Genomic DNA, 27772 nt, shown 5'->3' with positions numbered 1-27772 from the left:
TACATGACCCTCCAAACATGGACTCATACACACACGCTTCTACTCTCTCACTAGGTCATACCCTTTTCACACCTACTCCTCTCTCCTTCCTTACCCCACCATGGAAATCAATTAACCCCTGACTTACATTTTTCTCCTTAAAAGTTTTGTGGCAGTTATTATTGACTGCCAAAGGGTAGACTGTCGAAGTCAGAAAAATGTCTCAATGCACACTGCCATATTTGCACCGCACACTGGTCCGTGCTGCGCGTGCGTACGCTCTCCCGTGGAGGCGCATACCCGCAATAGCGTGCACACGCAGGCGCGGTATGCGCATTTACGGTAGAGTTTATGTGATCGTAGCGTGCGACTCATTCGTTACAAATGTTCACAATTAATGTAGTTTATAGATTATGGTCCCTTTGATAGATTCTGAAAGTTTGGTTAATATAGAATGTCCCTGAACGGAGGAATCCTTCTTTGTATTGTGCGAAGGGTCTAACAGGAGTCAGACAGTGGTGTTTGGTACCTATCGGAAGAGTATTTAAATAGCAATATTCCGGTGTTGGTTTGGAGCAGATTAATTGCTCGTGCGAATAGTTATGGACATAAGAAGTTATGTCCATTTATTTATTTGTCCTTACTTAGTCATGCATCTGAACAGTTGGAGACAGGCATCAGTAGGTCTCAAATGTCTCTTTGACCTCAGAGATCCCCCAAACAATAGTTTGCATGTTAAGAGGGCCTCATACCTACACATGCATAAGGTAAACACAGGAATAGTAATTGAAGATCAATTGTACTCCAAATCAGTATCTTTCCCGCAGACGGAGTACAATAGTCTTTAATTACACTGAGCTTTTGAGACTCAATGAGGAAGGCCAACACCTGTGTTTACAAATGGGGCTGGATTTGTATACAGGAGAATGAGGGCTGAGATGTCATTGTCTCAACTGAAAGTGGACATCATGAATATAGAACAAAACCCAGACAGGATTCTGTTTTGTATTCGCCAAACAATACCCCCTCCAGAAGACAGGAATGTGTTAGTTATCACCCATTGTTTTGCATAACCAGGGCCACTGATATGAATCAACTTGTGACCTTTGTTATAATGCGAAGCCGAGTTCCTGCGTCCAATGGACAGTGAGACTGTAGGGACCAATAGATTGCATTGTGTGAGTAGCATAAAAGACGGGTCTGTGACATCCAGCCTTGACTTCTCTTCAAACTGTTATCATTGCTGATAATCGGGAAGCTGGCTGTCCAGAGGCGCTTGCGATCGTTACCCTTTGTGCGTAAGTTTCTCTCCGTAATCATTGTCTTTCTGTGAGCCAATTTCTCTCATCTCTCTCCGTCTCTCTCTCTCTCTCTCTCCCTCTCTCTCTCTTCTTTTCTCTTATATCTCTCATAGTATTATAGTATTGTATTGTATTGCATTTAGGTCAGTGTAGTATTGTCTTTTTGTATTTATTGTTTAGTTCTGTGGTTAGGAAGTCTTTGTTATATTGTAGTGTATCATATGTACTGTTATCCCCTTTTACAAGTATATTAGATATAATACAGTTAATAGGCCTTGGAACCTAAACCAGTATCTGTGTATTTTCTATAGTGTTAAGTGTTCACTTGAGCGTCGGTGACGCACAAGCAGCTTTGTAGATAGTCAGGTTACACAAGGTTGCACTTACACCCTGTACTCACATTAAGGTATTCAGTGTATTTCATTGGTATAAGATTTTAACATAAAGGTATAGTGTTGTGAGCGTCTGCATCGCTGGTGACCTCCTCGTGGTCTCGAGCGTAGGCTACGCTACAGCGAATCATTCCCCTAGACATAACCAATAACGTGTCCTGTGATCACTGGGCCGTGAGCGAACGTGACGCTTGAGCGTCTCGCCTACGGCTGAGCGATCGTTACGCAGATAGCGTACCATTACGGTATTTTTTTTAAGTAAACAGCGTACAGTGTTCTTAGCTTCATAAAGGGTTGTTTATACGACAAAGGAATTTAGCATTGTTATAATGAATGTCGGTTTTTTGACCGTGTCGGAATTTTGACTGTCGGTCAATGGCTGTCGGGATTATGACCGTTGGTGTTGTGACCGTCGGTAAATCATACTGGACCCGGTGCAGGGAATTGCCCGTATGCTATTTACCCTTTTTGGGGTATCCGCTTTCGGATAGGATTAGTCAGCATGGCCACGCTAGTTCTCTATTTTGACCCGGCAATCCCTTCCTGCGGCAGGGTTATAGTCCTCATCCGATGAAAGGGAACTGGCCGGGTTCACTTGCGGCAAGGTTGGAGACACGCGGCTATTCAAATTGCTGGCTGCTCGACACAGAGGTCCGTATAGATTATGGAGGGATGACTAACTTTTGTTACATCAATCCCTGGGGGCCAGAGTAGGAGGAGGGGAGCCGTTCTACACACAGAGTGAATTTCCTGCATAACAGATGGGCAGACTGCAGGGACGCATGGGATGCTGCTGTGTTAGGTAAATCCCAGAGTAAAAATATATATTTTGTAAATGTACATATCCATTTTCTTGAGCTTCTGTACATTCTCTCAATGTAATGTGTATTATTAGTTCTATAATGCCACCATATTCCGTTGCGCTTAACAATTGGGAACAAAACAGTAATAAAACAAGATTGTTTAATAACAAACAGACAGTGCCTGATTCAGAGATGGAGATGGACACAGTTGTGTCTGCATCTTTATGCTAGTGCTACTACAAAGCCCTACCTTGGTGTTTAAGCATGCGTCTCAATGTGCAAGGACTGAGAAGACACTTGCAGCATTTTGCATTGCATTACCATCTGGGGCATCTTTAGATCCCCCCCCGCACGGGTGTGAAAGCATCGCACGGCGGCAATGCTTTCGCACCCAAGTTGCTAGCTACCATCACGCAGCCGCCGTGGCCCGCCCCCGCAACGGCCTCCGGACCGCGCACCACCAACGTTCTAATGCCATTGGTATGCACCTTCCCGCCCCGCGACCGCCTCTGCCTGTCAATCAGGCAGAGGCGATCGCACCATTGAGATGCGCACTAGGCAGAGAGCTTCAGACTGTGAGCGTTGCCATTGCAGTGATCGGGTCTGAATTAGGCACTGAATTAGGCCCTGAGTATGGTCTCCTATCTGAGTGGTTGTGCATCTGTTTGCAGCCACTTTTATTAAGGGCCCCATACACTACAACGATATGTCTGAGGCTGAAGTCGGATGTAATTTCCCTTGAACTCCCCCTGGAACTTCCCGGGAGTGATTCCATACGATTTGGTACTTTTGTGCTATTTTTGCATAAGATATATTGTATGCGATTGATGAAGCCGCTAAACATCGCATGCAATATATTGTACGGCATACAATTGTACCATGAGATATATCTGATGGGCTGGATAGAGGGCTACGGGGGCTGGGAGTGTCCTGAGAATGCCAGTCAAACTTCTCTGTGATACATCGCATGCGACATATCACATGCACAAAAAACACCCTTTTATAACCGGAAAGTGTTTTTTTGTTGGAGTTTACTTGGCGCTTCAAAAATAGACTATGTGGCAGCCTCGTAACTTCTATAGGACTAATTCCGGACAGTCCAAATACATGAAAAAAGAAAGGAGAATGCAGAAGAAGATGGCGCTACTGTGTCTACGGGAAGAGTGGATGGAAGGGCCAAAACAGATACTTATCCTGTGATAGTAGTTCTTTCTTCCCAAACGTGGATCTTCTTAAACAGATGTTCTCGAGTTCATATATGAAAAATATAATGGGAGAGGAATGATGTGTAGAACCTCTGTGACTGATGGTTTTACAATTAATGTATACAAAATCTTCACAGTGTTGGTGGAGAAAATGTTAGATTATCTAAAAATGAATCAATTTTTCTCGCTTACATGAGAAAAAAAGAAAGATACTCTTTGGAAGAAGTAAATGACCATGGCGTACCTCACTTACATAGTGAGGGATGGATGGACACATATAATGGTTTCTTTATCTGCTTTTTTGTTATGATACGATGGAGTGTTATTTGGCATACCTCACTTACTTAGTGAGAAGCTATGTAGCACATATCTCAGTTTCTTTATCCTATGATTCAAGGGTATAGCATACCGTTACTCACGATGTGATTGGTTTAGCTCCTCCTATATGGGTTTCTTTTCATCAAACGGGCACAGGTGATGGAATAAAAATCACATGGGTTTAATGGTACAATGTATAAAATCCAAAATAAACAAAAAATAAAAATACCAGCATTGAATATGGGTGGCGTGTGGTTCTGAGAAAGGAGACCCCTTGAGGAGCAGGGTTCCGGTTCGATGCTCCAAGGTCTAATTGAAAAATGTGTAAAAAATAGGAGACGGGGTCTTACCTTACCAGTATCACACACCAGATCCAAAGTCAATGCCTCCTTAGAGCCAACCATAGGTGTGCGCAGGGGGGGTGCCTGGTGCGCACAGGCACCCCCTAATATCTGACCCCCTGATCTTACATGCCTGATGCAGCGATCGCCGAGTAGGCTGATTACTGTCCCCTCTGCGTTGCACCCTGTCAGGACTGCATTACTGAATGGACACCTGGGTTAATCAAGGGTGCCACTGCCACCGGCTTTCAAACTCCCGGCTCCACCTCCATGTACAAAAACAGCATGATGTAACGTGATGACCTCATGCTGCTCACACACACACCCGTCACACACCCACCTCTCTCCTTGTATTCTATGCCTACGCCAGCCACTGATGAGGAGCAGCATGCAGCCAGCGTTCCTCTTAGGAAGACAAATTCAATACTGGCAGGCAGTCAGTAGCAACATTGACACATCACTCATTTTTCCAGCAGCAGCAGTACTAGTCTGCGACTGTCAGTGTCAGTGAGTGGCTGACTTGTAAGTAATCTGCTGCAGCTTGCAGGGGAAAGACAGGGGGAGCCAGACCAGGCTGAGGAGGAGGAGAAGTGTAATTGCAGTGAATGCCATCAGGGGTGTTTGTTTGGTGTACACCACAACATCTGACAATGTATCTGCTTTATTAGGATTGGTACAAGGGTGGATATTTTATATTGCGTTGACCGTCAATAGATGGTGCTAGACACGCCCAAAAGGCGGCTGCTAGACACACCTCTCTGATGGTGCACCCCCTAATAAAATGTGCTACGCACGCCTATGGATCCAACGCGTTTCGAGTCATATGGGACTCTTTTTCAAGGCATAAGGGTACATGCTGGATGATCCGGTATTTATAGCAAAACAAGTCCAGAATGGTGACATCACTTCCGGTTCCGATTACCGGAAACGGGAGTGTGTATACTAAATAAACACATTTTAAAAGAAACATCCGTTCTATCAATGTTTGTATTAAGTAAAGTTCCACTATTAGTTATATCTTTAGAAATTTATAAAGTTCTGAACAGGAGCTGCGCGCTCTAGCAGGAAGTGGTGAACGTGAAATTCCGCGTTACCGGAAGTCGTCATGGTCCAGGTATGCATCATGGGAAATGTAGTTTTCTTCGGCCCACAGTGGCCGGAAGTCATCTCGGAGGTTTACATGTTGCCGGAAGTCGTCAAAATCCCTGTATGCGTGATGGGAAATGTAGTTTTCTTCGGCCCGCGATGGCCGGAAGTTGTCACGGAGTTTTGTCTAAGCCGCTTTTTTATGTAGTTTTCTTCGATTCTGTGTAAAACTTTTTCTTTTTTTGTGTGTTGACTCCTAAAATGAGCGGCCCTGGAGTAATAATAGGTCCAATCTTCATGTTGAATAAAAATTGAAAAATGTGTCATTCCACGTCGCAAATATGGCCAACAAGACACATATAAAGAAAGAAATAATTATTTCTTCAATTGTAGGAACCACCACAGGGAATGGAATAGATATGAATCTGAAAGGAACCATTACCCCCATTATGAAAGAGAACCTTTAGAGAATAGAAAGAGATATGCCGGAAGAACCCTAATAAGAGAAAATTGGAATAAGTCCTACCAATACAGAGAAAATTGGAGAAGAAATGAATATCAAGCGAACCCTGGAAGAAGGGAATCTGATCTAAGAACATATAGACATCAAGAAAATAATCGAAGATGGGAACCCGAAATAAGAAGACCTAGACCAGAATTCAGACGACGATCCAGGAGAATAACACCTTCTGAACATAACGTTAGAACTCTATTAAGAAAAAGATTTGAAAAAAGAACCTATAAAGATCAAAATTCCAAGAGACGCGAAGAAGAAGAAGAAGAAAAAGAAGAGAACTTAGAGAATGTTCCCCGCCAATCGAAATCTCCATCTAGAGCCGAAAGAACAACAAGAACCAGACGGTATTGACTAACAAACGTGAAGAACAAAAGGAAAACATCATTTAGGAAAAGAGGCTGTAGAGGAGGGAAGAAAAGAAAAGGAGAACAACAAAACGTTAACAGCATCCCAACCCATTAGAGATTTAACTCATATCTATAATCTCAGCAAACGCATACTGAATGACCAAGAAGTAAAAATACTGAACAAGGGTCTGAAATATGCTCCAACCTCCGACATGGATGAATTTGGAAAATTTGTGGATATTCAGAAGTTCATCAGGAAAATAACTCTGAAAAAATATTTTGCGATTCAAGAGAAGGAAAGAAATCCAACCGGAAGTAATCCACCTACAGAACAACCATTGGATCCTGATAAAATAAAGAAAAAGATAAAATCCACGTTTTATCCAACCTATATAAAAGGGAATTTCATCGAATCATTCACAAAAATAGTAACAGAAGAAATTAATAATCTCAAGAAACCGAAAACTAAATTCAATCTCACCAAAAAAGAGCGGAAGATAATTCAAGATCTCAGCAACGATCAAGATATCGTCATTAAACCCTGTGATAAAGGGGGGGGAACAGCAATCCTCAACCGAGATGATTATATAAAGGAAATCGACAGGCAACTTTCAGACACTACCACCTATCAAAAATTGAAAAGTGATCCTTCAGACAAGATCAAAGATAATTTCATGAAGCTTATTGATAAACATCTAATATCAGGTGGTTTAAAAAAGGAGGAATACGACTATATAAATATAGATCATCCTATTACTCCGACCATTTACGTTCTTCCCAAAGTCCATAAAAGTGTCACTAACCCCCCAGGAAGACCAATTATAGCGGGGACCAATAGTCTAACATCGAATCTATCCTCCCTAATAGATTCCATTCTGCAACCATTGGTCATATCCAACAAATCCTACTTAAAAGATACAGGTGATGCCATTCTTAAATTAGAAAGTATCAATTGGAAAGAGGAGATGTGCATGGCCTCAGCAGACGTCACTTCACTGTACACATGCATTCAACATGAACAGGGCCTCCAGGCAATAACTTGGTTCTTGGACAAAACAACCCACGAACCAGAAAGAAAGTCATTCATATTGGAAGCCATCAAATTCATTCTAGAAAATAATTTCTTCTTTTTCAATGGAGAATTTTTCCTACAAAAAACTGGCACAGCTATGGGGACGAAATTTGCCCCTAGCTATGCCAATTTATTTATAAGCTACTGGGAAGAAAAAGAGATTTATTACCACACAGCATGGGGCAGTCAGCTGACCTATTGGTATTGGTATATTGACGATGTACTCCTTTTTTGGTCATCAACGGAAGAAGAACTTGCCTACTTTCTTTTCAAGACTCAACAATAACGATATGAACATTCATTTCACTTTATCCAGTAGTCAGAAAGAAATTAATTTTCTTGATTTAACCATTTATACAGAAGACCACAAACTTCACACTAAGGTTTATCAAAAACCGACTGATGTTAATACCTATATCCCGATGGACAGTCAACATCACTCCTTGTGGTTACAAGGAGTACCCAAAAGTCAACTTTTAAGGGTAAAAAGAAATTGCAGTAATGATCTGGTTTCCAAAACAATGATGAATCAAATGAAGGAAAACTTCCTCGTAAAAGGTTACAAAGAACAAGATCTAAATGAAGTTATCAGCATAACAGAAGCCATAAACAGAGAAGATCTACTTCGATCAAGACCAAAAAACACACAAAAGAAAAACAACAAAACTAAATGGGCATTGATCACCCAATATGACACACAATATCGACAGGTTGAAAGAATCTTTAAGAAAAACTGGCATTTACTGACAAGAGACCCCATACTCGGTGAAATCATTCCGGAAAAGCCAAGCTTCATCTACCGAAGATCAAAAAATCTGAAAAACCATCTAGTTCAGAGTGTTCTACCAATGCCCACCAAAAACCTAGTACGTACTAAAGGCTTTCACAGGTGCGGACTTTGCATAGGGTGTAGAAACATCAGAGACCCCAGCAGTAAGCATGTCAACGTAACAGTTAATGGAATAAACCTCAAAATTAAAGATTTCATCACATTCCACACCTCAAACGTTATCTACTTGATCGAATGTAAATGTGGCCTTTGTTATGTAGGTCGCACTTCAAGACCCCTCAAAATAAGAATTGCTGAACATTTGAGAAACATTAAAAAAGGGTTAGAAGCACACCATTTATCCAACCATTTCAAGAAACTACATAATTGCTCCATCCAAGATATAGTTAAATTTGTAGGCTTGAAGCATGTCAGATCAACATGGCGAGAAAAAAACCTGGACTCTAACCTAGCAAAAACAGAAATGAAAATGATATTTTCTCTAAAAACTTTGAGTCCATCTGGTCTAAATCAAGACTTTGAACTTAAATGGTTCCTTTAATAGCTGGTTTATAGATTTGTCTGGCACACCCCTATCACCTTTCCATCTATTGGATGTCACCTCCTTTTTCTAAAATATCATATTTCTAGTTTCCCTGTGATAATCTAAATTTTCACTTCTAGGACCATCTAGAGGGAAATCATAACCTACATAATGAACCTAAGTTACTTCCAGGAGAAAGATTCACCATTTATACAGTTTAAATACATCACCGGACAAATATTTTCTTCTCCGGCTACGAAAACTACAACAACCAGTATATTTTAGGGGGTTGTAAGATTCTACTTTCTGAATCCCTGCAAAATGACTCCCAATTACAGGAATGACACATTTTTCAATTTTTATTCAACATGAAGATTGGACCTATTATTACTCCAGGGCCGCTCATTTTAGGAGTCAACACACAAAAAAAGAAAAAGTTTTACACAGAATCGAAGAAAACTACATAAAAAAGCGGCTTAGACAAAACTCCGTGACAACTTCCGGCCATCGCGGGCCGAAGAAAACTACATTTCCCATCACGCATACAGGAATTTTGACGACTTCCGGCAACATGTAAACCTCCGAGATGACTTCCGGCCACTGTGGGCCGAAGAAAACTACATTTCCCATGATGCATACCTGGACCATGACGACTTCCGGTAACGCGGAATTCCACGTTCACCACTTCCTGCTAGAGCGCGCAGCTCCTGTTCAGAACTTTATAAATTTCTAAAGATATAACTAATAGTGGAACTTTACTTAATACAAACATTGATAGAACGGATGTTTCTTTTAAAATGTGTTTATTTAGTATACACACTCCCGTTTCCGGTAATCGGAACCGGAAGTGATGTCACCATTCTGGACTTGTTTTGCTATAAATACCGGATCATTCAGCATGTACCCTTATGCCTTGAAAAAGAGTCCCATATGACTCGAAACGCGTTGGATCCATAGGCGTGCGTAGCACATTTTATTAGGGGGTGCACCATCAGAGAGGTGTGTCTAGCAGCCGCCTTTTGGGCGTGTCTAGCACCATCTATTGACGGTCAACGCAATATAAAATATCCACCCTTGTACCAATCCTAATAAAGCAGATACATTGTCAGATGTTGTGGTGTACACCAAACAAACACCCCTGATGGCATTCACTGCAATTACACTTCTCCTCCTCCTCAGCCTGGTCTGGCTCCCCCTGTCTTTCCCCTGCAAGCTGCAGCAGATTACTTACAAGTCAGCCACTCACTGACACTGACAGTCGCAGACTAGTACTGCTGCTGCTGGAAAAATGAGTGATGTGTCAATGTTGCTACTGACTGCCTGCCAGTATTGAATTTGTCTTCCTAAGAGGAACGCTGGCTGCATGCTGCTCCTCATCAGTGGCTGGCGTAGGCATAGAATACAAGGAGAGAGGTGGGTGTGTGACGGGTGTGTGTGTGAGCAGCATGAGGTCATCACGTTACATCATGCTGTTTTTGTACATGGAGGTGGAGCCGGGAGTTTGAAAGCCGGTGGCAGTGGCACCCTTGATTAACCCAGGTGTCCATTCAGTAATGCAGTCCTGACAGGGTGCAACGCAGAGGGGACAGTAATCAGCCTACTCGGCGATCGCTGCATCAGGCATGTAAGATCAGGGGGTCAGATATTAGGGGGTGCCTGTGCGCACCAGGCACCCCCCCTGCGCACACCTATGGTTGGCTCTAAGGAGGCATTGACTTTGGATCTGGTGTGTGATACTGGTAAGGTAAGACCCCGTCTCCTATTTTTTACACATTTTTCAATTAGACCTTGGAGCATCGAACCGGAACCCTGCTCCTCAAGGGGTCTCCTTTCTCAGAACCACACGCCACCCATATTCAATGCTGGTATTTTTATTTTTTGTTTATTTTGGATTTTATACATTGTACCATTAAACCCATGTGATTTTTATTCCATCACCTGTGCCCGTTTGATGAAAAGAAACCCATATAGGAGGAGCTAAACCAATCACATCGTGAGTAACGGTATGCTATACCCTTGAATCATAGGATAAAGAAACTGAGATATGTGCTACATAGCTTCTCACTAAGTAAGTGAGGTATGCCAAATAACACTCCATCGTATCATAACAAAAAAGCAGATAAAGAAACCATTATATGTGTCCATCCATCCCTCACTATGTAAGTGAGGTACGCCATGGTCATTTACTTCTTCCAAAGAGTATCTTTCTTTTTTTCTCATGTAAGCGAGAAAAATTGATTCATTTTTAGATAATCTAACATTTTCTCCACCAACACTGTGAAGATTTTGTATACATTAATTGTAAAACCATCAGTCACAGAGGTTCTACACATCATTCCTCTCCCATTATATTTTTCATATATGAACTCGAGAACATCTGTTTAAGAAGATCCACGTTTGGGAAGAAAGAACTACTATCACAGGATAAGTATCTGTTTTGGCCCTTCCATCCACTCTTCCCGTAGACACAGTAGCGCCATCTTCTTCTGCATTCTCCACCCTTTTATAACCGATTCCATCCGATTCCGATATATCATTAGTACATCACCAACGACCTAGGGGATCCTATCCGACAGCCACGGGAACTCGCATCATATTGGATACGATCTAAAGCACATACGATTGTACACAATTTCATACAATATTTCAGACGGATATATTGGAATTGTATGAAATCGTGTAAAATCGTCCTAGTGTATGGAGCCCTTTAGCATCAGTTCTGTGACAATCCCGGAATACGCAATATCTGCATTTTTCGGTTTTGTCACCTCCATGTTATTACGCTTCAAAGGAACACCATTATAATTCCTAGTGCTGTGTTCAAATCTGTACTACATCTCTGTGCACAATCTGGATGTACAATATATGCAGACTTAAAACATTGGACATTTGTGTGCAGCATTGACACTGCGTCCACCTCTGAATCAGGTCCATAGAGTGGTAAGAGGGTCCCGAAACTTCCTGTGTCTGAAGTCTATCCTCTTTTGTAGGATTAGTACTGCATGTGATTGTTCTACTACCTACATAGGTGACTGTTCAGGTACAAGCAACTCTGCTAGAGAATATAACCAAATGGAAAAGCTTAGGGATTCTGGTTCTATTACATTATTATATGCTGCTTTCCAGTGCGATACTAATGAAAGCCATGTTGTTTTTCCAGGACTCCAAACATTGATAGATTAGCAAGAGAAGGTGTAAAACTTACACAACACATTGCTGCAGCTCCGTTATGTACCCCAAGTAGGTCCGCTTTTTTGACTGGCCGATACCCCATCAGAGCAGGTAATACATACATGCAGTATGCTATAAGATGTTTTTAAGATAATTTTAAAATTTATTTGTGTAGGGTTAAAACAATCGGTGTGTGATTGCTGTCAATATTTTCATATTTTGTTTACAGTGGGACTACAGGCTCTTAATGTCCAGACATGCTAACACTTTGGTTCTCCAAGTGACAGTGTGCTGGTGCAGACTTGACAGGACCTGAGGTTCCACTGTGAAGATCAATATTACACTTTTATTGGGGTAGTGAGGGGGGGGGGGATTTCCAGGCCTGGGCTTACCAGTTTATGGGTGTATTGTGATGGAAGGGGGACCCCATAATGTGTGTATGGTGTGAGCCCCTAGACTGATTCAGCCTGGTGCTGGTTACTGGAAAAGTGAGGTGTCCCCAACGCCCTCCTGATTTTTCAGTATCAAATGTGAGTCCAATTCCTCTACACATCAAACTATTCCAGCCTGAGTAACCCAAACTTATAACTTAAATCTGTGATAGGAACCCTGCAAGACCTTTCCAATTCATCTGCAACTACTCAAATTTATGCCTATAGCTTAACAAAAACATCTGAACCAATGTTTTCTGTCTTTTTACACTATGAAAAGACATCCCCGAACTGCTCACTACAGCTCTCTCTTATGCAAACTCATGTATGTTTTTTGATGTAATGATTGGCTTGTAATTGGCATTGCATGTGTGGGGAAGTTGCACAGTGAAACCTAGTTTATCATTTCATGCTCTCTGGTGTTTACCTCCTTTGATCATTTGACCATTGTGGTCAAGTGTACTATATCTTTACATTTAGTGAGGTGTAGTCATGGTGTAAAGGACACAGTGTGATTCCTGATTAGTAAAATAATAATAATAATAATAATAATAATACCAAACACTGAGCAACATCCCCAAACAGGTTATTTCAACTTTAAACTTGTCATTTATTTTGAACGGTCTGGACATGGTTACTAATAACAAATGCACAGACAAAATTCTTAAAGCTATGTGTGCAAATGCTAGGAGCTTAGGAGACAAAATTCCAGAGCTAATTGCGATAATGACAAGGGATAACCTGGATTTTGTGGCAATTACAGAGTCATGATGCAATGAGAGTCATGACTGGGACATAGCGATACCAGGATACAATTTATTTAGGAAGGATAGAAAAGGAAGAATAGAAGGAGGGGTAGCAATGTATGTGGAAAAAAGCATAAATGCTACTTTAATACAAAATATTGAAGACAAAACTGAGGCACTTTGGGTCACCATAGAAACCGGGGAGAAGGACATTATTCGCATTGCGGTGATCTATAGACCACCAGGCCAGGGGCAGGATTTGGACAGGAACCTATTGTTGGACATCACTAAAATGGCTTTAAAGGGAGAAGTCATAATCATGGGAGACTTCAATTTACCTGATGTAAATTGGGAGGAATATTTTGCAAGTTCAGCTACAAGTGGCAAATTTCTACATTCCTTACAGGGAGCATCTCTCAAGCAATTGGTGAGGAAGCCCACTCGCAAAGACTCAATATTAGATTTAATTCTTACAAATGGTGATAGGATATCTGACATATATGTGGGTGAGCACCTGGGATCCAGTGATCATCAAGCAGTATGGTTGATGATAAAGACAGGATCCAACTCCTGTCGCACAAAAACAAAGGTGTTGGATTATAAAAATGCTGACTTTGCAAAAATGGGGAGATGTTTAAGTGATTCATTGGTGGACTGGAGGAACTTGGAAGGAGTGCAGGAGAGGTGGGAAAAACTGAAAAGTGCAATACTAAGTGCAACAGACCTTTGTATCAAAAGGGTTAGGAAAAGCACCAGGAAAAGGAAAAAGCCAGTGTGGTTCACAAAAGAAGTATCAAATAGTGTGAAAGCAAAAGAGATGACTTTTAGGAAATACAAACAGACTCAAAATAATAACAACAAAGAGGTGTATCTTGACAGATGGCAGGATGGTAAGAAAGTGATCAGACGTGCAAAGGCCGAAACTGAGGAGAAAATGGCCCAGTCAGTAGATAAAGGGGGCAAAACTTTTTTTAAGTATATATGTGAAAGGAGAAAATCAAATGGAGGAATAATAAGACTTAAGACAGAGAGTAAGCATTTGGTGGAGGGAGACAAGGCAATAGCAGATCACCTAAATAATTATTTTTGTTCAGTATTTACTACAGAAGAAGGGATGGGGCCACAGTTAAGTTGCAAGGACATTCATAAAAATAAGGCAGATAAAAGTACATTTATAGAGGAGCAGGTCCTAACAGAACTTTCAAAACTAAAAGTGGATAAATCAATGGGACCAGATGGGATACACCCAAGGATACTCAAAGAGCTAAAAGATGTGCTGGTTACACCTTTAACAGAATTATTTAACCAGTCACTAAATACAGGTGCTATTCCAGAGGACTGGAAAAGAGCAAATGTAGTTCCACTGCACAAAAGTGGAAGCAAGGAAGAAGCAAGTAACTATAGACCAGTAAGCCTTACACCAGTAGTAGGGAAAGTAATGAAAAAACTATTAAAAGAAAGAGTTGTGGAATATCTTAAATCAAACAACTTACAGGATCCAAAACAGCATGGATTTACTGGTGGGAGATCATGCCAAACAAATCTTATTGACTTTTTTGATTCTGTGACGAAAATAATAGATCAAGGGGGAGCTGTAAATGTATATCTAGACTTTAGTAAGGCGTTTGACACTGTCCCACATCGCAGACTGCTAAATAAACTTGAAAACGTGGGGGTGGATTATAAAACAGTTAAATGGATAAGAACTTGGTTGCAGGATAGGAAACAGACAGTTGTAGTTAATGGAGTGCCATCTATGGAGGGAAATGTTACCAGTGGAGTACCCCAGGGATCTGTACTTGGTCCAATTCTCTTTAATATCTTTGTTGGTGACATTGCAGATGGTATTGAAGGGAAGGTATGCCTTTTTGCAGATGATACAAAGATATGCAACAGGGTAGACACACCGGGAGGGGTAAAACAAATCATTGATGACCTAGGTAGGCTTGAGAAATGGTCAAGAACGTGGCAACTACAGTTTAATGCTAATAAATGCAAAATCATGCACTTGGGTCTCAAAAACCCAAAGGCTAAATATAGTATCAAGGGTACTATAATGGAAACTACTGAGGAGGAAAGGGATTTAGGAATCACTATTTCAAGTGACTTGAAGGCAGGAAAGCAATGCAACAAAGCAATGAGAAAGGCAAGTCAGATGCTTGGTTGCATAGGGAGAGGAATCAATAGCAGGAAAAAAGAAGTGATAATGCCACTGTATTGGTGCGGCCCTATCTGGAATACTGTGTCCAGTTCTGGAGACCATATCTCCAGAAAGATATAAATACATTAGAGAGTGTACAAAGTAGGGCAACTAAAATGGTGCATGGCCCACATCACAAAACTTACCCAAAAAGGCTAAAAGATCTAAACATGTATAGTTTGGAGGAGAGAAGGGAAAAGGGGGACATGATAGAAACTTTCAAATATATCAAGGGTCTTAATAAAGTTCAGGAGGGAGACATTCTTCAAAGGAAGAGAAGTATTTGAACTCGAGGACATACTCTGAGACTGGAGGGGGGGGGGGCTCAGGGGAAATTTAAGGAAAAATTACTTCACAGAAAGGGTAGTGGATAAGTGGAATAGCCTCCCATCAAAGGTGGTAGAGGCTAAGACTGTAGAGCAATTTAAACATGCTTGGGATAGGCATATGAATATCATTACAAAGAATTAAGGTTCAAAAAGGATTGAGATTGCCTAAAGGATAAAAAAAAAGGGGGCAGACTAGATGGGCCAAGTGATTCTTATCTGCCGTCAAATTCTATGTTTTTATGTTTCTATGTAAATTGGGCTGGTAAATCTGGGAATTGTATTTGCCATCTATTGGAGAGTGAAGTGGTGTTTCGTCAGCGATTTACCATCGATTTTGCTTTAAGCAAATCTCCGATTTGCAAAACTGATGGGAAATTGCAGAAGAGCGATTGACAAAAATCAACGTGTTACAGAATTTAGCTCTATGTATTCCATACCAGAAAAAAAAACCCACAACATTTTTTGTGTGGTCTCCTGTCCATTATACATATACATGACTTCTAACATGCAAAATCTATTGCTGGTTCATTGCATGTATTATTTTGTAAGCCCTGATACCTGTTTTTCTGTTGTGTGTTGTTGTTGTTGTTTTTAATATATCTTTGATTCAACTTAGGTATGACTGGTGGAGAAGTTGTATACTGGAATGCAGTGCCTGGTGGGCTTCCTGCAAATGAAATAACATTTGCAAAAATATTGAAGAAACAAGGTTATTCCACAGCAATCATTGGTAAGCATTAACTCAAACACATAGGGGTATATTTACTAAGGTCCCGATTTTGACCGAGATGGTGTTTTTTCTTCAAAGTGTCATCTATGGAATTTACTAAACTCAAATCACGGCATTGATGAGGGCATTCGTATTTTTTTGGAAGTCAAGAAAAAAAATACGAATGAATACACCATCGGTCAAATACGCCTGTAATTTGGTAGAACTCGGTCATTTACTAAAAAGTGTAATTCACAAACACTGCCGACAATAGCCAAACACTGCCGTGAAAAAATACCAATCGTGAAAAAGTGCTAAAATAAAACAGACCTGCTTTTTTTTACCGTGTTCTGATAGGCATGCACGGATCCATGAGATCCGTGTATGTTTATCAGTGGGAAGGGGTGGGAAAGTGTTAAATTTGCCAAAAAAAATGCGTAGGGTCCCCCATCCTAAGCAAAACCAGCCCCGGGCTCATTGAGCTGGTCCTGGTTGAATAAATATGGGGAAAAAATTGACCGGGGTTCCCCCATATTTAATCAACCAGCACCAGGCTCTGCGCCTGGTCCTGGTTCCAAAAATACGGGGGACAAAAAGCGTAGGGGTCCACCGTATTTCTGAAACCAGCACCGGGCTCCACTAGCCAGATACATAATGCCACAGCCAGGGGGACAATTTTATATTGGTCCATGCGGCCCTGGCATTACATACCCAACTAGTCACCCCTGGCCGGGGTACCCTAGAGGAGTGGGGGCCCCTTCAATCAAGGGGTTCCCCCCTCCAGCCACCCAAGGGCCAGGGGTGAAGCCCGAGGCTGTCCCCCCCATCCAAGGGCGACGGATGGGGGGCTGATAGCCTTTTTGACAAAATTTGTATATTGTTTTTAGTAGCAGTACTACAAGTCCCAGCAAGCCTCCCCCGCAAGCTGGTACTTGGAGAACCACAAGTACCAGATGCGGTGGAAAACCGGGCCCGCTGATACCTGTAGTACTACTACTAAAAAAATACCCCAATAAAAACAGAAAACACACACCTTGAAAGTAAAAGTTTAATTCATACATCCACACCTCCAAACATACATACTTACCTATGTTCACACGAGGGTCGGTCCTCTTCTCCATGTAGAATCCATGGGGTACCTGTTGGAAAAATTATACTCACATAATCCAGTGTAGATCAGTCCTCTTCTGTTCTATTTGTAATCCACGTACTTTGCAAAATAAAAAAACGGACACCCGACCACGCACTGAAAGGGGCCCCATGTTTTCACATGGGACCCCTTTCCCTGGCTGCCAGGGACCCCCCCTGACTTCTGTCTAAGAGGGTTCCTTTAGCCAATCAGGGAGCGCCACGTCGTGGCACCCTCCTGATTGGCTGTGTGCTCCTGTAGTGTATGTCAGGCAACACACGGCAGTGATACAATGTAGCGCCTATGCGCTCCATTGTAACCAATGGTGGGAACTTTGTGGTCAGCGGTTGACCGAAAGTAACCTCACCGCTGACCACAAAGTTCCCACCATTGGTTACAATGGAGCGCATAGGCGCTACATTGTATCACTGCCGTGTGCTGCCTGACATACACTACAGGAGCACACAGCCAATCAGGAGGGTGCCACGACGTGGCGCTTCCTGATTGGCTGAAGGAACCCTCTTAGACAGAAGTCAGGGGGGTTCCTGGCAGTCGGGGAAAGGGGTCCCATGTGAAAACATGGGGCCCCTTTCAGTGCATGGTCGGGTGTCCGTTTTTTTATTTTGCAAAGTACGTGGATTACAAATAGAACAGAAGCGGACCAATCTACACTGGATTATGTGAGTATAATTTTTCCAACAGGTACCCCATGGATTCTACATGGAGAAGAGGACCGACCCTCGTGTGAACATAGGTAAGTATGTATGTTTGGAGGTGTGGATGTATGAATTAAACTTTTACTTTCAAGGTGTGTGTCTTTTGTTTTTTTGGGGTATTTTTTTAGTAGTAGTACTACAGGTACCAGCGGGCCCGGTTTTCCACCGCATGCTGGTACTTGTGGTTCTCCAAGTACCAGCTTGCGGGGGAGGCTTGCTGGGACTTGTAGTACTGCTACTAAAAACAATATTAAAATTTTGTCAAAAAGGCTATCAGCCCCCCATCCGCCGCCCTTGGATGGGGGGGACAGCCTCGGGCTTCACCTCTGGCCCTTGGGTGGCTGGAGGGGGGGGACGCCTTGATTGAAGGGGCCCCCACTCCTACAGGGTACCCCGGCCAGCCGTGACTAGTTGGGTATGTAATGCCAGGGCCGCAGGGACCAATATAAAAGTGTCCCCCGGCTGTGGCATTATGTATCTGGCTAGTGGAGCCCGGTGCTGGTTTCAGAAATACGGGGGTCCCCTACGCTTTTTGTCCCCCGTATTTTTGGAACCAGGACCAGGCGCAGAGCCCGGTGCTGGTTGATTAAATATGGGGGATCCCCGGTCAATTTTTTCCCCATATTTTTTCAACCAGGACCGGCTCAAAGAGCCCGAGGCTGGTTTTGCTTAGGAGGGGGGACCCCACGCATTTTTTTTTTATTTTAACAATGTTTTATTTTTTACGAAAGGTGTATATAAGAGATGTGCGGCTGGCACTTTTCGTATTTTGTGTTTTGGTTTTGGTTTTGGTTCTGGTCCTAAATTCCACTTTCATGTTTTGGTTTTGCCAAAACCACCCTTTCGTGTTTTGGTTTTGGATCTGGATGATTTAAAAAAAAACCATAAAAACAGCTAAAATCACAGAATTTGGGGGTAATTTTGCTCCAATGGTATTATTAACCTCAATAACATTAATTCCCACTAATTTCCAGTCTATTCTGAACACTTCACACCTCACACCTCACAATATTGTCTTTAGGCCAAAAGGTTGCACCGATGTCACTGGATGACTAAGCTATGCGACCCAAGTGGACGTCACAAACACCTGGCCCATCTAGGAGTGGCACTGCAGTGGTGTCAGACAGGAGGGCAGATATCAAAAAAAGGCCCCTAACAGCACATGATGCAAAGAAGAAAAAAAGGTGCGCCGAGGTTGCTGTAGGCCTAAGCTAAGCGACACAACCACCTGGCCCATCTAGTAGTGTCACGCAGTGGCTGAATGTCGAGAGTGGGACGCAATTGTTCGATCCACTGACAGCATCTCCAGCATGCTCCAGTCACTTTTAAAAAAATCTGCAATTGGTGGACTTACACGGCATTACCCCAGGACTAATACAGCAGTACCCCTGGACTCATACGGCAGTGTCACACAGGATGGCACTTTTCAAAAACTAGGCTCCAAACAGCACCTCATGCAAAGATGTCGAAGAGGTGCAATGAGGTAGCTGTATGACTAAGCCAAGCGACACAAACAATTCCAGCTGGAATTATACGTCCAAATCACTTGAATTAATTGGCAATATCACTGTAATTAATAATTGTAAATCACTGACATTAACTGGCAAAATCACTGTAATTATACGTCCAAATCACTGGAATTAAATGGCAAGATCACTGTAATTAATAATTATAAATCACTGACATTAATTGGCAAAATCACTGTAATTATACGTCCAAATCACTGGAAATAAATGGCAAAATTTCACTATCGCCTGCCTAGTGAAGTGGAATCTAGATGGGATTTGGTACCGGGGACACAATACCTCCATCAATTGTCTAAATCACACTGCACTAATGGGGGATACCGGGCGCATGTTTAACACCAACATAAGTGTCAAGGCCTCAGTTATGAGGGCTTCCATCGCCATGTGAAGCTGAACCACTAGTCATGAACATACTGTAGGCCAGGGCCTCAGCCGTTCCTTGCCACTCCGTGTCGTAAATGGCATATTGACAAGTTTACGTTTCTTCTCAGACTATTTAAAAATTTTTTTTTGGGGAGGGTCTTTTTACTGAACTTTGGCTTTTTTGGATTTTACATGCCCTCTACTATCACATTGGGCATCGGCCTGGGCAGACGATGTTGATGGCATTTCATCATCTATGTCATGGCTAGTGACAGCAGCTACAGCACTAGGAGGAAGTGGTTCTTGTTCTTTCCCTATTTTATCCTCAAAATTTTTGTTCTTCATTATTTTGGGGGAGTTATATAAGACAATATGCGGCACAGGAATGACTGCAATGACTGATGGCCAGGACACTACCACTGGTCTGATGCAGCACAACACAGCAACATTGTAAGGGACTTGTTGTTGTTGTTATTATTATTATAGGGCAGCAGTGGACATATAGCAGCAACGCATAACACTGTGACTGCCTCATCACTGGAATGACTGATGAGACAGGACACTACCACTGGTCTGATGTAGCACAACACAACAACACTGTAAGGGACTTGTGGTCATTGTTATTATTATTATATGGCAGCAGTGGTCATATAGCAGCAGCGTATATCATCACTGGAATGACTGATGAGACAGGACACTACCACTGGTCTGATGCAGCACAACACAACAACACTTTATACAGCTACACTGGATATATGGCAGCAGAGAACACCAACACTGTGACTGGCTGGATTGAGGACGCACAATACACTGACTACACTGGACTGGACAGCACAACACAGCACCACTTTATACAGCTACACTGGATATTTGGCAGCAGAGAACACCAACACTGTGACTGGCTGGACTGATGCAGCACAATACACTGACTACACTGGACTGGACTGTGCAGCACAACACAACACAGCACAAGACTCGCCACCCCACTTTCCCGCCCCCACACAGACACTGAACACTGAGGACACGTCCTCTCAATACACTCTCCGAGACTGGAGTGAAAATGGCCGCAATGCGCGGCTCCTTATATGGAATTCAAATCCCGCGAGAATCCGACAGCGGGATGATGACGTTTTGCCGCGTTTGGGTTTCCGAGTCAGGCGGGAAAACCCGAGCCGGGCTCGGAACCAAACTCGGAAGGCAAAGTCCGATATATATATACATATGGAGCTGCACTTATCTAGTTCGGCTCTATCGCATACGTGCACTCCCAGCTGGACTAGGCGATCCGAGTGCACAGAGACGCTCCCATTCTATATGTGTGTATGTATGTATATATATATATATATATATATATATATATACATACTTAGCAGTGGTGCCCGGCACTCCTGGTCCTACAAGATTAATGGCCTGGGTGCCCTCCTTATTGGTATAGGTATTTGAACAAAATAACGGCTTCACTCCAGGTCTTAAAATGGTGCAATCTTTAAATAGTGTATTATTAAAAAACAATCACATATCCAACGTTTTGGGGCCCGTAGCCCCTTTGTCAAGGTGTGAACTGGTGTACAAAAAAACCCTCTTACCTTTTAACGCCCGTGATCACCATTAGTGAGGAGGCGCATCCCCCGCGCCGTCAGCTGGGGGGGTTGGCTTCCGGCGTCTCGCGGGTTCCACGTCACGCTTGCCGCCAGCCCACTTCCGGCGTCCCATAGTCATGACGTGACAATTGGTCCCTGGCTCGGTAGTCATGGCTACCAGTGCCGCTTTCCAATGCACTTGCACGCCGGGGTCTGCAGGGAAAAAAGTGAATAAATCAAAGTGCTCATAGTTATATACTTAGTTTCCTGTTACTGTTAGGGTCTCCTGCTCTGTGCTGCCACGTCGTCATGGCAACCGGGAGACAAGTGCTAGCGGAGTAACCTGAGCGTAGCTGATACTCCGGTTCGGGTCTTTTGCTGTGCAGTGGTTACAGGCTCTGTGCACGGCAGGGGATCCGGTGCTGGTTTTTGTGCTCACAGTCTGTGAGGTCTGAGTGGGGCGTGGACAGCACCTGCTATATAAACCCTCTTCTCAGGTTAGGCAGATGCTGCTGTATCTTTGTTGGTTAGTCAGTTCCTGAAAGCTAGCTAGTACTGTGTAAACTTTGTATTTGTTTGTTGCTTACTGCAAATAGGCATTGGGATTTGGTATTACACTCTGCCAATCCAGACCTAGCAGTAAGACTGGAGTCAGTCGTTTAACCTGCTGGGGTTCTTTTGCTACTCTGTGAACCTAGCAAGTTTGCGGCTGTATTCTCAGACTTGCCTGCCAAAATCCTTTCTCACTGTGCAAGGTGTTCTGGTGTCAGTTTAGTGGCAGTAAGCTGAACCAGTGCACTGCAAGTGAGGACTAGGATTGTGGAGACTCTCCTTGTGTCTATTATTCCATCTCTGACCAAGGAGTTTACTGCCACACCCGTTGGTAACCCTTTAGGGTTTTGCTGTTGCCCTTAGCAACAGCATTTCGGGTTCTCTACGTATTAAATCACTACATCTCGCTTCTTTCCATCTGAGCATTCCTAATACTAGGGAGACACCCAGTTTCTTAGCCTTTGGGCTTCTCTGTTCACTTTGTGTTTATTTTGTTACCCTATCACCTTCTGTGTATGTAATGTCATATTCCCCAGTCTGTCTGTGAGTTCATTTGTTTTGCATCCCTCACCATTCAGACACCAGTACATTCCTGCTGGCACTGGTGTGCATAACATATTCAGCAGCCTAATACTCCTGTTGAAATTTTGTGGGAATATGGAGCATACCCCTCAAAATACTTTGCAACAGGTGGTCGATCAGGTGCAGGTCCTGACTCGACAATTTAATGATTTGTCCATTAAAATGCAAACCTCGCAGGCCGCTGGCGGAGCTCCCGCAGCAGCAGTGCCTTCAGGGGTTAAGGAGCCAAAAGTAAATCTCCCGGATCGTTTTTCTGGAGATCGCTCGCAGTTCTTTTGTTTCAAGGAGGGCTGCAAGCTATATTTCCAGCTTAGGCCTCAGTCTTCTGGGTCGGAGATTCAGCGGGTGGGCATAGTGATTTCCTTGCTACAAGGAGACCCACAGGTCTGGGCATATGGGTTGCAGCCTGACTGTCCGTCGCTTAAAAGTGTTGATGCTTTTTTTACGGCACTGGGCATGTTGTATGATGACCCTGACAAGACGGCCTCAGCCGAGGCTCAGATTTCGATCCTTAAGCAAGGGCGAAGGCCAGTTGAGGTTTATTGTACGGAGTTTCGGAGGTTGGCCCATGATACCCAGTGGAATGACCCAGCTCTGAGACACCAGTACCGAAGAGGTCTTTCTAACCAGTTAAAAGACCAACTGGTACAATATCGCTTGCCTGATAGCTTGGATCAGCTCATGCAGTTATCCATTCGGGTGGATAGATGGCTGAGAGAGCGCAGGCTTGAAAGGGAGACCGAGGTTTCCTTCTTTCCCAAGGGAACCTCAGACTCTGAGGAATTTTCCGAGGAGCCTATGCAGATTGGGGCTACCCGCCTCTCCTCGCGTGAGAAGACGCGGAGGAGACAGCAGGGGTTATGTTTGTACTGTGGGAATAAAGGTCATGTGGTAGTATCATGCCCAGAAAAGCCGGAAAACTTCAGGGCCTGAGGGTGATGGGAAATATCCTGTCAGGCCAGAAGTCAGAATTTCCCAAGAAGACTTTTATAATTCCGGTGACCTTGAAGATCCTCGGTCAAACTGTCAAGACTGAGGCCTTTGTGGACAGTGGGGCCGACGGGGTTTTTATGGACCGCCAATTCGCCCTGGAACACTCTGTTCCCTTAGTACCCTTGGCATCGGAAATTGAGATTTGTGGGTTAAACGGGGAACCATTATCCCAGGGTAAAATTACCTCTTGCACTAGCCAGATTTCTTTGTTCATTGGAGCCACACACTCTGAAAAATTGTCCTTTTATGTGACTGTCTGTACTTTTGCCCCATTGGTGTTGGGGTTACCCTGGTTAAGGGCCCACAATCCTCAATTTGACTGGGTCTCTGGGGAGATTCTTAGTTGGGGTACTGATTGTTTCAGGAGTTGCTTGAGCCTTCCAGTCAGGCTTTCGCAGCTAAGTTTGCCAGGATTGCCAGGATGTTATGCAGATTTTGCGGACGTGTTCTCCAAAAGAGTTGCAGAGGTACTACCTCCCCATCGCCCCTATGACTGTGCCATTGATTTGTTGCCGAATGCTAAGCTTCACAAGAGTAGGTTGTACTCCCTGTCACGTCCTGAGACTCAGGCTATGGCAGAGTACATTCAGGAGAACTTGGCTAAGGGATTTATCCGACCTTCACAGTCTCCAGTTGGGTCGGGGTTCTTCTTCGTGGGTAAAAAGGACGGTTCGTTGCGACCCTGCATCGACTTCAGGGAATTGAACCGTATCACGATTAAAAACTCATACCGACTGCCTCTCATTTCGGTCTTGTTTGACCAGCTTCGTACTGCCACCATTTTTTCTAAGATTGACCTACGCGGTGCGTACAATCTAATCCGAATAAGAGAGGGGGATGAATGGAAGACTGCCTTTAATACCCACTCAGGGCATTATGAATATTTGGTGATGCCTTTTGGGCTCTGTAATGCCCTGGCAGTCTTCCAGGACTTCATGAACGATGTGCTCAGGGAATATTTGGATAGATTCTTAGTTGTATACTTAGATGACATCCTAATCTTCTCCCATTCCCAGGAGGAACATCGGAAGCATGTACGCTTAGTCCTCCAGAAACTCAGAGACCACCGGCTTGGGGCGAAGCATTGAGAAGTGCGAATTTAAAGTTCAGCAAATCGCATTTCTAGGATATATTATCTCCCCAGAAGGTTTCCAAATGGAGGGTTCCAAGGTACAGGCAGTCCTGGATTGGGTGCAGCCCACTAGTTTGAAGGCGCTTCAGCGTTTTCTGGGCTTTGCGAATTTTTATAGACGATTTATCGCTGGATTTTCGTCTATAGTGGCGCCCTTGGTGGCACTCACTAAGAAAGGGGCGGATGTTGCTCACTGGTCTTGTGAGGCCAAAGCAGCTTTTGCCCGTCTCAAAAGGGCATTTGTCTCGGCCAAGGTGCTGCGACACCCAGATCCAGAGCGTCCTTTTGTGGTGGAGGTGGATGCCTCTGAGATGGGTATTGGGGCAGTGCTCTCTCAGATGGGGGTGTCTGATAATCGCCTTCATCCCTGTGCTTACTTTTCCCGCAAATTTTCGCCTGCCGAGATGAATTATGACGTGGGTAACCGGGAATTGTTGGCTATTAAGGATGCACTTGAGGAGTGGAGACACTGGCTTGAGGGGGCTAAGTTTGTGGTCTCAATTCTCACCGACCATAAGAATTTGGCATATTTAGAGTCAGCGAAGCGCCTCAATGCCAGGCAGGCACGATGGGCTTTGTTTTTTGCTCGCTTTAATTTTTTGATAACATATCGCCCTGGGTCAAAAAACATCAAGGCTGATGCGCTCTCGCTGAGTTTTGCTCCAATCCAGGAGACCACCGAGGAGCCATTGCCCATTGTGTCCCCATCATGTATTAAAGTGGGCATTACCCAGGACCTCTTGTCATTAGTCCTTAGAGCACAGGAGCAGGCTCCTCCAGACCTTCCGGTAGGTCTTTTGTTTGTGCCTCCTAGGTTAAGACAGCGAGTGTTCCTGGAATTCCATGCCAAGAAGTCGGCAGGTCACCCGGGTATTGCCAGAACTCGGGAGTTGCTATCTAGGGCGGTGTGGTGGCCCTCGGTGGCTAGGGATGTGGATCAGTGGGTTCGGGCATGTGACATCTGTGCCCGAAATAAGACTCCTAGAGGGGTTCCTGTTGGCCCATTACATCCACTCTCTATTCCATCTAAGCCATGGACCCACATTTCAATGGATTTTGTGGTGGACTTGCCCAAATCCTCGGGGATGACAGCCATCTGGGTTGTCGTTGACAGGTTTTCGAAGATGGCGCACTTCGTTCCATTGGTTGGGCTGCCATCGGCCAGACAGACGCCTGTCTGAATTATTTATGCTGCATGTTGTGCGCCTCCACGGGTTGCCACTTGATGTGGTCTCTGACCGCGGATCCCAGTTTGTGGCCAAATTCTGGAGGGCATTTTGTTCCGATCTCCAGATTTCTGTCAGCTTGTCGTCAGGCTACCATCCGCAGTCTAATGGGCAGACTGAAAGGGTGAACCAGTCCTTGGAGCAGTTCCTCAGGTGTTATGTCTCCAAGTGTCAGACTGACTGGGTTGCTCATCTGTCCATGGCGGAGTTTGCCTATAACAACGCGGCTCACTCTGCTACAGGGATCTCTCCCTTCCTTTGTGTGTATGGGCATCATCCTAAGGCCAATTCTTTTGACCCCCTGGACTCCACGCCTGGTGGTTCCTCTGTGGTTTCGGTCCTTAGAGGTATTTGGAGGAAAGTGAAGAAAGCCCTTGTGTCTGTGTCATTAGTGACCAAAAGGGTTTTTGATAAGCGGAAAAGACCCTGCAGCTTCAAATTAGGAGACTTCGTCTGGTTGTCTACCAAGAATTTGAAGTTGAGACAGCCATCTCATAAGTTAGGCCCCCGGTTCATCTGTCCTTATAAGATCACTAGGGTTATCAATCCGGTGGCATTTCAGTTAGATCTACCCCGTTCTTTGGGTATCAATAAAACATTTCATTGTTCCCTTTTTAAAACGGGCGATTAGTAATCCTTCTTCCAGTGGAAGACCTTCCCCTCTTCTGATACATGGCCAGAGGGAGTTTGTTGTTGAAAGGATTCTTGACTCCAAGGGGTATATTTACTAGAGATGTGCACTTGAAATTTTTCGGGTTTTGTGTTTTGGTTTTGGGTTCGGTTCCGCGGCCTTGTTTTGGGTTCGACCGCGTTTTGGCAAAACCTCACCGAATTTTTTTTGTCGGATTCGGGTGTGTTTTGGATTCGGGTGTTTTTTTTAAAAAACACTAAAAAACAGCTTAAATCATAGAATTTGGGGGTCATTTTGATCCCATAGTATTATTAACCTCAATAACCATAATTTCCACTCATTTTCAGTCTATTCTGAATACCTCACACCTCACAATATTATTTTTAGTCCTAAAATTTGCACCGAGGTCGCTGGATGACTAAGCTAAGCGACCCTAGTGGCCGACACAAACACCTGGCCCATCTAGGAGTGGCACTGCAGTGTCACGCAGGATGGCCCTTCCAAAAAACCCTCCCCAAACAGCACATGACGCAAAGAAAAAAAGAGGCGCAATGAGGTAGCTGTGTGAGTAAGATAAGCGACCCTAGTGGCCGACACAAACACCTGGCCCATCTAGGAGTGGCACTGCAGTGTCACGCAGGATGGCCCTTCCAAAAAACCCTCCCCAAACAGCCCATGACGCAAAGAAAAAAAGAGGCGCAATAAGGTAGCTGTGTGAGTAAGATAAGCGACCCTAGTGGCCGACACAAACACCTGGCCCATCTAGGAGTGGCACTGCAGTGTCACGCAGGATGTCCCTTCCAAAAAACCCTCCCCAAACAGCACATGACGCAAAGAAAAAAAGAGGCGCAATGAGGTAGCTGTGTGAGTAAGATAAGCGACCCTAGTGGCCGACACAAACACCGGGCCCATCTAGGAGTGGCACTGCAGTGTCACGCAGGATGTCCCTTCCAAAAAACCCTCCCCAAACAGCATATGACGCAAAGAAAAAAAGAGGCGCAATGAGGTAGCTGTGTGAGTAAGATAAGCGACCCTAGTGGCCGACACAAACACCGGGCCCATCTAGGAGTGGCACTGCAGTG

General features: G+C 43.9%; 1 protein-coding gene across 5 annotated transcripts in view; it reads left to right on the top strand.

Moving 5' to 3' along the window:
- Window positions 1–27772, top strand: part of LOC135047996 (arylsulfatase H-like) — a 450445-nt gene that overhangs the window by 105171 nt on the left and 317502 nt on the right. For all 5 annotated transcript variants that reach the window (XM_063955491.1, XM_063955492.1, XM_063955493.1 and 2 more), the window contains exons 3-4: window positions 11835–11956; window positions 16168–16281. In XM_063955491.1, coding sequence (XP_063811561.1) covers window positions 11835–11956; window positions 16168–16281 — 236 coding nt within the window. The remainder of the gene's footprint in view (window positions 1–11834; window positions 11957–16167; window positions 16282–27772) is intronic.

This window comes from Pseudophryne corroboree, chromosome 2 (genome assembly GCF_028390025.1).
Source record: "Pseudophryne corroboree isolate aPseCor3 chromosome 2, aPseCor3.hap2, whole genome shotgun sequence".
In the NCBI taxonomy this organism is placed as follows: Eukaryota; Metazoa; Chordata; class Amphibia; order Anura; family Myobatrachidae; genus Pseudophryne; species Pseudophryne corroboree.
This window is presented reverse-complemented; position numbering and strand designations above follow the sequence as displayed.